This window comes from Penicillium brevicompactum, assembly GCF_028827555.1.
Source record: "Penicillium brevicompactum strain IBT 35665 chromosome Unknown utg000004l_segment0_segment0, whole genome shotgun sequence".
In the NCBI taxonomy this organism is placed as follows: Eukaryota; Fungi; Ascomycota; class Eurotiomycetes; order Eurotiales; family Aspergillaceae; genus Penicillium; species Penicillium brevicompactum.
This window is the reverse complement of record NW_026623207.1, coordinates 558,387-570,280: the sequence shown is the minus strand read 5'-3', so window position 1 is coordinate 570,280 and position 11,894 is coordinate 558,387. Positions and strand designations below refer to the sequence as shown.

General features: G+C 49.1%; 2 protein-coding genes across 2 annotated transcripts; both read left to right on the top strand.

The window, feature by feature from the left end:
- Positions 1-938: 938 nt before the first annotated feature.
- N7506_005711 (glycoside hydrolase family 71 protein) lies at positions 939-3,313 on the top strand (the record flags this gene model as incomplete). Its single annotated transcript, XM_056955004.1, has 3 exons — positions 939-960; positions 1,912-2,614; positions 2,677-3,313. The coding sequence occupies 3 exons, from the start codon at positions 939-941 to the stop codon at positions 3,311-3,313; spliced, it is 1,362 nt and encodes a 453-aa protein (XP_056811981.1).
- A 1,075-nt stretch (positions 3,314-4,388) lies between these two features.
- Positions 4,389-9,432, top strand: N7506_005710 (uncharacterized protein; the record flags this gene model as incomplete). Its single annotated transcript, XM_056955003.1, has 2 exons — positions 4,389-5,373; positions 5,435-9,432. 2 exons carry the CDS (start codon positions 4,389-4,391, stop codon positions 9,430-9,432), a joined length of 4,983 nt encoding a protein of 1,660 aa, XP_056811980.1.
- Positions 9,433-11,894: the final 2,462 nt, after the last annotated feature.

Below are 11,894 nucleotides of genomic sequence, written 5' to 3'. Positions count from 1 at the left end.
ATATATAGAATGCTACGTTATCTTACGAGCACTAAGGATGGAGATCGATGAATTGCGATGAATACACAGGGAACTTTCACAGGCTGACAAATTTGCGACTTTCAAGATTGGGAGGTTGACATAAAGTACGGTTTACTATGGAGCAATATGTATGTAGGAATATGTAATATGACATGTGAGGATGAGAGGGGGGGGGATCTTACTATGGGAATAATGCGAGGCGAATATCACAAGGACCCGTGATTTCCAAAAAGATACATTGTACTTGGTAGCTGCAGAGTATTTGCCCCTGCGTACCTCCCAGTGTTGAAAGAGCGGAACTAGATGATTCCGTATCGGAGAGGATTTTCAGATTGGCCAACACGTGATACTTGTCTGCGTTGGAAATAGATATAGTCTGAATTGCATATTATGACTCTCGGCCTGGGCTCACAATTCTATATCCGACCTAAGGAAGACAACTAAAATTGAAACTCCAATTTAATACTTGACAATCAGGCCTGAATCCGGCTAAATGAGAGTGCTGCACGTATAGTTGCGTAATTGACGGGAAAACAGTATGTATTGTGAGACCTGAGGAAAGAAGGAAGAGAGAGAGAGAGGTCTGGATCTACTATCTACACCAGCGGGGACCCTGCAAACCAGGCAAACGCCCGCGCCGACCGTAATGATCACGTTCAACGAGTTGTCGGTTTGGGATACCCCCAAAAGGGACGCTCCGTAGATACTTGTGCCGCAATCGGCTGTGGTGTCCGATCCCAGCCTCTCCTTGACGAGGGGCAGATCGGTCTGATTCATCCCGAGGTTGGACAGCACTGTGGCTCTCCTAGATATATTCTTTATGAATCATGATCATGTGTAATTCGCTGTCTAATAAGTGGCCAGGTCCACCTACCATTGAATGAGTCATTACCTTTGGATTTGGGGATAACCATGAAATGCCTCCGGGGGATAGACGGAGTAAGCCGATTCTGCAATTCCTCGGTATCTCCTCTCGTAGGGGAGGAGTATTGAAACCGAGAAAGACAAGCCAGAGACTCCAAAGCCTCACGAAGAGACACCGTCTCTAAGCGTAATGGCTTTGATTACACAGGAAATTGAGCAACATAGATAACGCAATGTGTATTGGCTAGATCGGTGTTGAGATGAAGAGTTTCTTGACATGATGATGTATATATGATACGAGCAGTATAGCAACCTTCTCGTCACATGCTACAAATAGCTTTGGTAGATTTACGCATTTTCATTTGTCTAGAGATCATATACTGAGTCTTTCATCTATGCCTTTACAACAACGAACCGTTTTATACACTAACATTTACGTGATCAGCTGCTTTGACCCCGTCGCTGTTTATTAATACAGAGAGTCAGAGATTGCTGAGAGTTTAGGTTCTGTACATACCCAGCAAGAGGGAGAGATAGCTTAACGGCGCTTTATAACCAAGAAGAGCATTCCACCTCTGAGAGCTGTGCGTGCATGCCTATCAAAGTTTATCCGAGGCTTCTTCCCAACGCCATTCGAGCCTAACGGAAGACGCTAAGCTGGACTGATTCGCGCTGGGACAGTCTTTGTTGATTTGACTCGCTGCACCCCACACCATTTGTATCACAAGATGGCACCTCGTGCTATTTTACGTTTCTTGCATCTGGCACTCGCTGTAGGGGCAAACGTACAAGGCGCTCTCACACAGAAAGTCCTCTCAGCCACCAAACAGGTCAGCGATCGTCTTGTATTTGCTCATTTCATGGTAAGTATGGGACAGTGAAAGGGTCTGATCAACATGGACAATCAGATGACGAATTCACAGATTGGGACCAGCAGCAACCGCCGAAATATATCTGACTACGACGAGGACATGCGGCGTGCCAAATAACTGGGAATCGACGCATTCGCATTGAACATCGGTGTAGACGCAGACACCACCAAGCAGCTTGAGCTGGCCTACGCATCTGCCGGACAGCAGTCGATGAAGGTCTTCATTTCGTTTGATTTCAATTGGTGGCAAACTGATCAAGCCGTCGAAATCGGTGAGATGATTGCGCGTTTCGCCCCCCGGCCTGCTCAACTGATCGTGGACAACAAGGTGTTTGCATCGACTTTCGCCGGAGACGGACTGGATGTGCCGGCGCTGAGAGCAGCAGCAGGAATCCCACTTTTCTTCGCTCCCAACTTTGACCCAGGCCTGGACCTGAACGTTTCCTCCGTTGACGGCCTCTTCAACTGGATGGCCTGGCCTCACAACGGAAGAAACAAAGCACCCACACCACATAACAACATTTCCGTTGGCGAGGGTGACCAGCTGTACATAAACACACTGGCAGGAAAAGCCTACATAGCGCGTGAGTATTCTGACCCGCCGAACCCTGGCCCCTTTGACGCTCCCTGCGCTGACCGTCCGAAAGCTGTGTCGCCGTGGTTTTTTACACACTTCGGACCCGAAGTCTCCTACAGCAAGAACTGGATATTTCCTGCCGACTTGCTGTGGTACGACCGCTGGCGCGAGATCTTGGCAATGCAACCGCGCTTCGTGGAAATTGTCACATGGAATGATTATGGCGAATCCCACTACACGGGCTCGCTGCACGCCCCGCACACTGACAACGGGGCTTCGAAGTGGGTCAATGACATGTATCAGCTTCCCCCTGCGCGATCGTACCGAGTTCTAATGCTCATAGGCCCCATGACGGATGGGCAACGATGGCCAAGCCATTCATTGCGGCATTCAAGGCAGGGGCATCTTCTCCCGACGATTACATCACCTCAGACCGGCTCATCTATTGGTATCGCCCCGCGCTGCGCGGCCAAGATTGCGACTCCACCGATACATGTATGGCGCAAGCGAACAACCGTAGTGGGGACTACTTCCTTGGGCGACCAGATGGCTGGCAATCCGTGCGGGACTCTGTGTTCGTGGTCTCTCTGTTGCGGAGCCCCGCATCGATCCAGATCGGCTCTGGAGGCAGCCTGTATCAATATGCCGCGCCAGCTGGGGCATCTTCCCATGAAGCACCCATGAGTCCCGGAGAGCAATCCTTCTCGATTTCGCGCGATGGAACGACCATTCTTGCCGGAGTTAGCTTGAAGCCCATTATTGATGGCTGTGTGTGTGGCCTATATAACTTCAATGCTTACGGTAATCCCCTGATTCCTAAGCCTGCTCCCGGGCGCTCTACCATCGGGTCTACAGTCGATAGCGAAAACAGCTTCCTCCCTAAAGACTCGTTTTCTTTCCTCGGGCCCCACTGCCAAGGCATTAGCGCGAATATTTATTTGACGGGCCTCAATTATGAATATTACTGTGCAAGGTCATGAATGGTATTAACAGCAGAGTGACCGTATCAAATTCACCTATATTTTCCAGAATTAACGTTGTTCTAACATACTCAATCAAGTATTAGAGGGTGCGTACAACTGGTGGTCTCATGCGATGTTGGAATATTAAAGGCTTATCAGTAGTAGTGTACACAATCTAGCCTCCTATTTTTTGACCTATACAGAATTTCCTCCTCACTCCTATACCTTTACCCTGATTTGATCTCACGCCGATAACTCCTTCTAATTGAAGGCATAGTACCCTGGCTTATACTGATTAGGAATAATTTTCGATCTTGCACAGATTTCCATGGAACGCGGAAGATCTGGTGCACACAAAATGAACATGACGTCATGTCCATGCCATCAAAGAGACGCCTTTCTGTGCCCGCAACTTGCTGAATTAACCTCAACAAGATAAAACAGTCTACCCCCTACCACGTGCGATTCCTTCTAGTCTAGAGCCCCAGGCGAACATCACGCAAAACATCTCGACTCGGATCATGCTCCCTGATCAGTGGGGTGAGCGACCCACAGGATTTATTCTGCAGGTTTGCACAACGGTCGTTCAGGGCCTGTTCAGCACCTGTTCACGCACTCTGCGTGCCAGTTACTCTTTCGTCGCTGCCAACACTGCCATTCCCTCCAGGTATGTTTCACAAATAGATAGGGTTCTTAAGTCTACAGGCTCCATAATCTTCGCCAATGTTAGTCCAAGACCGAATGTGCTTCTTCACCCAATCACGGGGCAAGTAACATTGCGCTAGTCTGCAAACGGTCTAAACGTAAGCATTCCATAGCGACTAACTTAGGTCCTGGCGGATGTGATTGTTTATTTGTGTATATCCGTGGAAGTGGGTCCACAAAGCTCAGCCTTGAGGCAGTGTCCGGCCCGACACGCTCCGCTGTGGATAACACGTACCCCCCTCCCCCGCCCGCCGCTGCGTGTTTGTCGCGGGGCTAAGCGTTTCCTAACTCGCAACTTTTTGTTGCTCTCTTCCCTCCAAGACCTTTGTTTCCTCTCCAAAATCTTCTCTTACCTCTACGCCCATGGTGCTGCCTCCACGGATCAATAATGTCTGACCCTAAGCAATACACCGTGGGGTGGATTTGCGCCATCAGTACGGAGTACACGGCGGCAAAGGCTTTTCTGGATGAGACGCACCTAATGCCGGAACCTCTCTCTCCGGCGGACAACAATGCCTATACAGTAGGCATGATCGGCAAGCATAAGGCCGTCATTGCAGTCTTACCTGACGGTGAGTACGGTACCGCATCTGCAGCAAGCGTGGCACGAGACATGCTGCATAGCTTTCCAAACATCAAAATTGGCCTGATGGTCGGCATCGGTGGCGGCGCACCAAGCCCCAAGCATGATATTCGCCTGGGCGATATTGTGGTCAGCGCATCTCGAGATGGACGGGGTAGTGTTTTCCAGTACGACTTTGGCAAAGCGATACAGCATCAAAGTTTCCAACAAACAGGAGTCCTAAACCAGCCGCCAACATCCTTACGAACGGCGCTCAGTGCACTGAAGAGTGATTATGAGAGCGACGGGCATCGGCTTGAAGAATCTATCAACAGTATTCTAGAACAGAAGCCAAGACTACGGAAGAAGTACAGGCGGCCGGAAGCAAGCAGTGATAAGCTATATCGAAGCGAGTTTGTTCATCCTGTCGACGAAGCAAGCTGTGCAGTGACATGCGGCGATGCTCGGTCTCACTTGGTATCGCGACAAGAACGGACAGACGACGAGGATAACCCTGCCATTCACTATGGCTTGATTGCATCCTCAAACCAGCTGATGAAAGATGCCTTGATTCGGGATAGGCTTGTTGTTGAAAAGGATGTTCTTTGCTTTGAGATGGAAGCGGCGGGGCTCATGAACCATTTCCCCTGCCTCGTGATTCGCGGCATATGCGACTATGCCGACTCCCATAAAAATAAAGAGTGGCAAGGGTATGCAGCGATGGTGGCAGCTGCATATGCGAAGGACCTTCTGCAGAGAATTTCTCTGAACAGAATTGACGCCGAGGAGAAAATTAGTGTCATTCTATCTGGTTTGTCAAGGTAGTCTTATCATTATCGCTCGAATACATAATAACCAGCAAAATGATACAGATGTGCTGAAAAGTACCAACCAAAATGCAGAGCGGGCGTACGACCAACGAGAGCGACATCAAGATGAGCAGAAAATAAGAGCTTTAACGGAGCAACAACAACGCTGTCATCAAGTTTTCAAGAAATCAAACTACGAGGAACAAAAAAACGTGAATCCATGCCGAGCGGAAGGAACTTGCCATTGGGCGTTACAGAGTTCCGAATACCTTCGTTGGTTAACTAGCAGCCACAATGACCTTTTATGGGTCTCCGCCGATCCAGGCTGCGGGAAATCTGTCCTGGCCAGATCAATTATAGATGATCAGTTGCTAGCTTCAAGTCCAGCAGTGACTATTTGTTACTTTTTTTTCAAAGACAATGAAGAGCAAAACCGACTTGATGAAGCTTTATGTTCCATACTGCATCAGCTCTTTGATCAGCAGCCCCACCTATTACCTTACGCCATAACCTCATGGGAAAGGAATGGAGAGGCGCTCCGAAATGAGGCTGATGAGCTGTGGCGAATCTTCATAGCGGCAACATCATCTAATGCTTCGTCCCAGACGATCTGCATTTTGGATGCACTTGATGAATGCCGTGATGTTGATCAGGATCGATTGATTCAGAAGCTCCAGCTCTTCCACCGCCAGAAATTTGCACCGACCAAAGAGACCTCTTTGAAGTTTCTAATCACTAGTCGTCCCTATGACCGTATCCAGAATGGCTTCCAACCGACCACGGACTCTTTTCCACATCTGCACCTGAAGGGCGAAGAAGAAAATGATCAGATCCACAGGGAAATAGATCTGGTGGTGAAGATGCGAGTAAGAGAGCTGGCCGACACAGCACCGCTATCATGGGATATACAGCAGCGGCTGGAGGCGAAATTGTTAGGAATGGAACACCGCACATATCTTTGGCTATATTTGGCCATTGACGACATTCGATCTACCTTTGAGAATAGCCTTTGTCCCGCCGAGGAATCAGTTCAAATGATACCTTCGTCGGTCGGCCAGGCATATGAGAAGATTCTTAGTCGAGTGCCTCCTGGCCAGGAGAGCATCGTGAAAAAGGTCTTGCAGATCATTGTTGGAGCACGGCGGCCTTTGACGATAGCAGAAATGGCTACCGCGTTGGGCTTGGCTCGATCCCCACAATCGCGGCCGGCAGCACTGGCTGTAGTTGATCCACTGCGGCTGGAGACGAAGCTCCGTCGTTTATGCGGCCTTTTTGTTTTCGTCAAGAACTCCAAGATCTATCTGATTCACCAGACAGCAAGGGAATTTCTCATTGAAAAGGCAAATTCGAACGATCTGAATTTTTCATACGCATGCGGCCTCAATGACACTGAGAACCAAATGGCTGTTTTGTGCGTGCAGTATCTATTAGCAGAAGATGCTGAAGATTTCACCGGCGCATCGCGGGCTTCTGAGAGCCTTTTGGGATATGCAGCTATACATTGGCCCGATCACGTGAGACACATGACATTGAGTTCAGACCAGGAGATGATTGATCGAGTACGTCGATTGTATGACACATGTGAAGAGCAATTTTCTCCATGGCTGTCCCTCTTCTGGCAAGCAGTGATGCCAAACCGGAGAGCGCCTCGAATGAATGCACTGCAGCTGGCAGCATTCAATGGCCATACGCAACAGGTTAGCTTGCTACTTGCGACAGATAAGTTGGATATTGATACACCGGATACTACTAATACATATCCGCTTACATGGGCTTCACTGCATGGTTCCGATGAAATTGTGAAGATGCTGCTAGAGCAAGGAGCCGATGTCAACGCCCAGGGTAGAGACTACGGAAATGCCCTCTACGCGGCTTGTTCCGGAGGACACGACAAGATCGCACAGATGCTGCTAGAGCAAGGAGCCGATATCAACGCCCAGGGTAGATATTTCGGAAATGCCCTCTACGCGGCTTGTTTCGGAGGATACGATAAGATCGCACAGATACTGCTAGAGCAAGGAGCCGATGTCAACGCCCAGGGAGGTATTTACGGAAATGCCCTCCAGGCTGCTTGTGACGGAGGACATGATAAGATCACACAGATACTGCTAGAGCGAGGAGCCGATATCAACGCCCAGGGTGGACACCACGGAAATGCCCTCCAGGGTGCTTGTCTTAGAGGACACAATAAGATCGCGTATATACTGCTAGAGCGAGGAGCTGATGTCAACGCCCAGGGCGGAGAGCTCGGAAATGCCCTCCAGGCTGCTTGTTCTGGAGGACACGATAAGATCGCACAGATGCTGCTAGAGCGAGGAGCCGATATCAACGCCCAAGGTGGTGACTACGGAAATGCCCTCCAGGCTGCTTGTTCTGGAGGACACGATAAGATTGTACAGATACTGCTAGAGCGAGGAGCCGATGTCAACGCTCAGGGTATAGACTACGGAAATGCCCTCTACGCGGCTTGTTCCGGAGGACACCACACGATCGCACAGATGCTGCTAGAGCGAGGAGCCAATATCAACGCCCAAGGTGGAGGGTACGGAAATGCCCTCCATGCTGCTTGTTCCGGAGGACACAATAAGATCGCACAGATGCTGCTAGAGCAAGGAGCCGATGTCAACGCCCAAGGTGGAGACTACGGAAATGCCCTCCAGGGTGCTTGTCTTAGAGGACACGACAAGATCGCACAGATACTGCTAGAGCGAGGAGCCAATATCAACGCCCAAGGTGGAGGGTACGGAAATGCCCTCCATGCTGCTTGTTCCGGAGGACACAATAAGATCGCACAGATGCTGCTAGAGCAAGGAGCCGATGTCAACGCCCAAGGTGGAGACTACGGAAATGCCCTCCAGGGTGCTTGTCTTAGAGGACACGACAAGATCGCACAGATGCTGCTAGAGCGAGGAGCCAATATCAACGCCCAAGGTGGAGGGTACGGAAATGCCCTCCATGCTGCTTGTTCCGGAGGACACAATAAGATCGCACAGATGCTGCTAGAGCAAGGAGCCGATGTCAACGCCCAAGGTGGAGACTACGGAAATGCCCTCCAGGCTGCTTATTCCGGAGGACACGATAAGATCGTACGGACACTGCTAGAGCAAGGAGCCAATATCAACGCCCGGGGTAGAGACTACGGAAATGCTCTCCAGGCTACTTATTCCGGAGGACACGATAAGATCGCACAGATGCTGCTAGAGCAAGGAGCCGATATCAACGCCCAGGGTGGATACTACGGAAATGCCCTCCAGGCTGCTTGTTCTGGAGGACACGATAAGATTGTACAGATACTGCTAGAGCGAGGAGCCGATGTCAACGCCCAGGGTAGAGACTACAGAAATGCCCTCCAGGCTGCTTATTCCGGAGGATACGATAAGATCGCACAGATGCTACTAGAGCAAGGAGCCGATATCAACGCCCAGGGTGGATACTACGGAAATGCCCTCCAGGCTGCTTGTTCCGGAGGACACGACAAGATCGCACAGATGCTGCTAGAGCAAGGAGCCAATATCAACGCCCAGGGTGGACACCACGGAAATGCCCTCCAGGGTGCTTGTTCCGGAGGACACGACAAGATCGCACAGATACTGCTAGAGCGAGGAGCCGATATCAACGCCCAGGGTGGACACCACGGAAATGCCCTCCAGGGTGCTTGTTCCGGAGGACACGACAAGATAGCACAGATGCTGCTAGAGCAAGGAGCCGATATCAACGCCCAAGGTGGAGACTACGGAAATGCCCTCCAGGGTGCTTGTCTTAGAGGACACGACAAGATCGCACAGATACTGCTAGAGCGAGGAGCCGATATAAACGCCCAGGGTGGAGGGTACGGAAATGCCCTCCATGCTGCTTGTTCTGGAGGACACCACAAGATCGCACACATGCTGCTAGAGCGAGGAGCCGATATCAATGCCCAGGGTGGAGACCACGGAAATGCCCTCCAAGCAGCTCATCGGGGAGGTTATCACCACATAGTGAAACTTCTCCAGGAACATCAATATGCTGATCAGTCGACCTCCCAATCTTCCCCTTCCAAAAGGCTGAAGGTTTCATCATGATCGTACATTACCATGTTCAACTCAAACTTCTTAATACCTCCTATCGTCGTTTTCGTTCTCTCCCTAGGTAGTTGTCCTCTAGTCCTTACTCTCAGTACTGAAACAATTTGTCTATGATCCATAATCCTTGATCCAGCCATTTCAAAAAATAATGAAATGGGAAGCACAGAACCCAAATGAACCTGCTTGGCTTTTTCAGTCAATCTAATGTGACTTACTCAACTAAAGAGATTTTCTCTCATTACCTGGGCCGGCTGTCTGTTACCCTATCCTACTTACCTTTTGGGTCCATGTGACACGCATCAAATCAGGCGGTCTTGTAGGATTCTTAGATAAACATGAAGCTTTCTGAATTGTTATTGTTGGCGATCACGTGACTTGCATGTGAAGATGCACGCGATCACACTTCCCAGGACTTCATTAGTATTACTGTAGCTAGCATTCTCTCTCTTCCTTTTTCTCTCCAGAGTCAATATTATTACCTTCTGGGTTAACATCTTTCCTGCGTAGCCTTCATATTCGCCGACAGTTATACATACCCCTTGGTTCTGGCAATTGATGGATGTTTTATAAGCAATATGATAAGCAAACAAAACATATCAAACAGAACAAACATGATTCTCAGCCTCATTTCTGACATCATGTCATGTGATAGGTACCAAAGGCAATTTGCTATACTGACAGCACAGTGTATCAGTGTTTTCCGATATTGTCATATTCAGCAACACATGATAAACAGTTGACTAAAAATTGCGCACTAATGTCTCGAAAGTGGGGCCACAAAATAGAAAAGCAGTTCTTGGGGCGGAAGCTGATTTCGCTATCGACTGTACATCAGTTTGGTCAAAACAGAGAATGAGATCTTGCTAGGTGCGGTGATTCACAGATACCACGATAGCTGTGTCATCTAGTTCAACCCTCCTTTGCGGAAATTTCTTGCCCACAAGTTCCTTCAACTTTGGCTGCAGGAACAGACGCCAATAGAACCGAGGAGCCAAAACCAGGTCTTGCTCTGTATTCTTTCTGACAACCTTGTTGTTGAGAGTCACTTTCCACACAATCCAGTAGTGCAGATAAGTAGGTGGAGATTCGTCATACGACTTTCCCTCCTCCCACTCGGATAGTTGAAGTAGTGGTATCTGACTCGGCTCCGACTGCCTATCTGGCAAGGCAGGTGATTCATCACCCAAAACGTTGTTATAATCGATAGAGCCAATAACGGATGGTGTTCTGGGTATATGGTATCCTGGGGTTGGTGCGAATAGCGAGGATTGGTCCGTTTGATCAAAGGTGTCAAATCGTAGGTCGTTTTGAGTATCATAAAGACTGCAGGCCATGCTTCCGGAACTAATGTGTAGCTTCGTCAGAAATCTTCATTGAGAGATACCGCGGAGCCTGGATTCTTGAAAGTATCATTTCTGCGAAGCGTACCTGGAGAGAGCGGTGGTGTTGAGCACGACAAAGAAACAAGGGACTTGCGTTGTGAGTTGACAGGTAGTGGGAGACCATTGTGCCAACATCAGACATTGTTGCCGCGGGCCCACTCACTCACCCCAATGCTCAGTGAGCATGATCGTGTCGAAGTGTTTTGCTGGTTGTAGACCCGGGGGCATTGGGGTATACGGAATTGCACGTGACAGGGCCAGGCTTGGTTGGGTCTCGGCTGCCAATCAGTAAGTTGCGGTGTCAGGGGTCGTCTCCTTCACCAGGTACATGCATCATGTTTGTTTTGTTTGCACTATGATCTTCAAGGCTCCATGGTATTCCATTCAAGATCGACAATGATTCCCAATTAGGATAGGGCAGAGTACCTTAATCTTGAGGGCATCCCTAATTTATCGGTTTAACTGGTTTAAACATCAAGTCAGGTGTCAATTTACCATTTTGGAAAATATAATGCGGGAGAAAAATGCTCAGCACTTTGTAGGCTGAACTGTGCACAGTACTAGTCTATCATGATCAATAGAATATGATGATTTCTCAATAGTGCCACTTGGATGGTTTGACGTATGCATTTTATTTAGTAATCATTGTGAACTGTACGATATCTTGAGTAAAATCACAACTGTAACGATACCGTAAATACTATACAGTACTTGAAGCTGTTGGCAGTATATTGGGGCCTGTCAAATAATTTCCTACACTAACGCCTTGGCAGCGGGGCTCGAAAATAAAAAAGCTATGCTTGGGGCGGAAGCTGATTTCGCTAATGACTGTAACTCTTGCGGTGTAGTTGGAACCCTTCCGCTATCGACCCTAGACACGCTACAAGCAGATGGCTTGGCGTCCTTCTCTCAGGGACTCCAAGTGCAAACTTGCAAGCCAACGCCATCTCTCGTGGCCCTTGAACAGACAAACAGCGCAAGCCTTGCTCCGCCTGTATAGGCGGATCTCGATGGAACTTCTTCAAGAAGTGGCAGATAAAGATCTTCAACATAGTTCCTGTTCTCGGGGATGGCTAG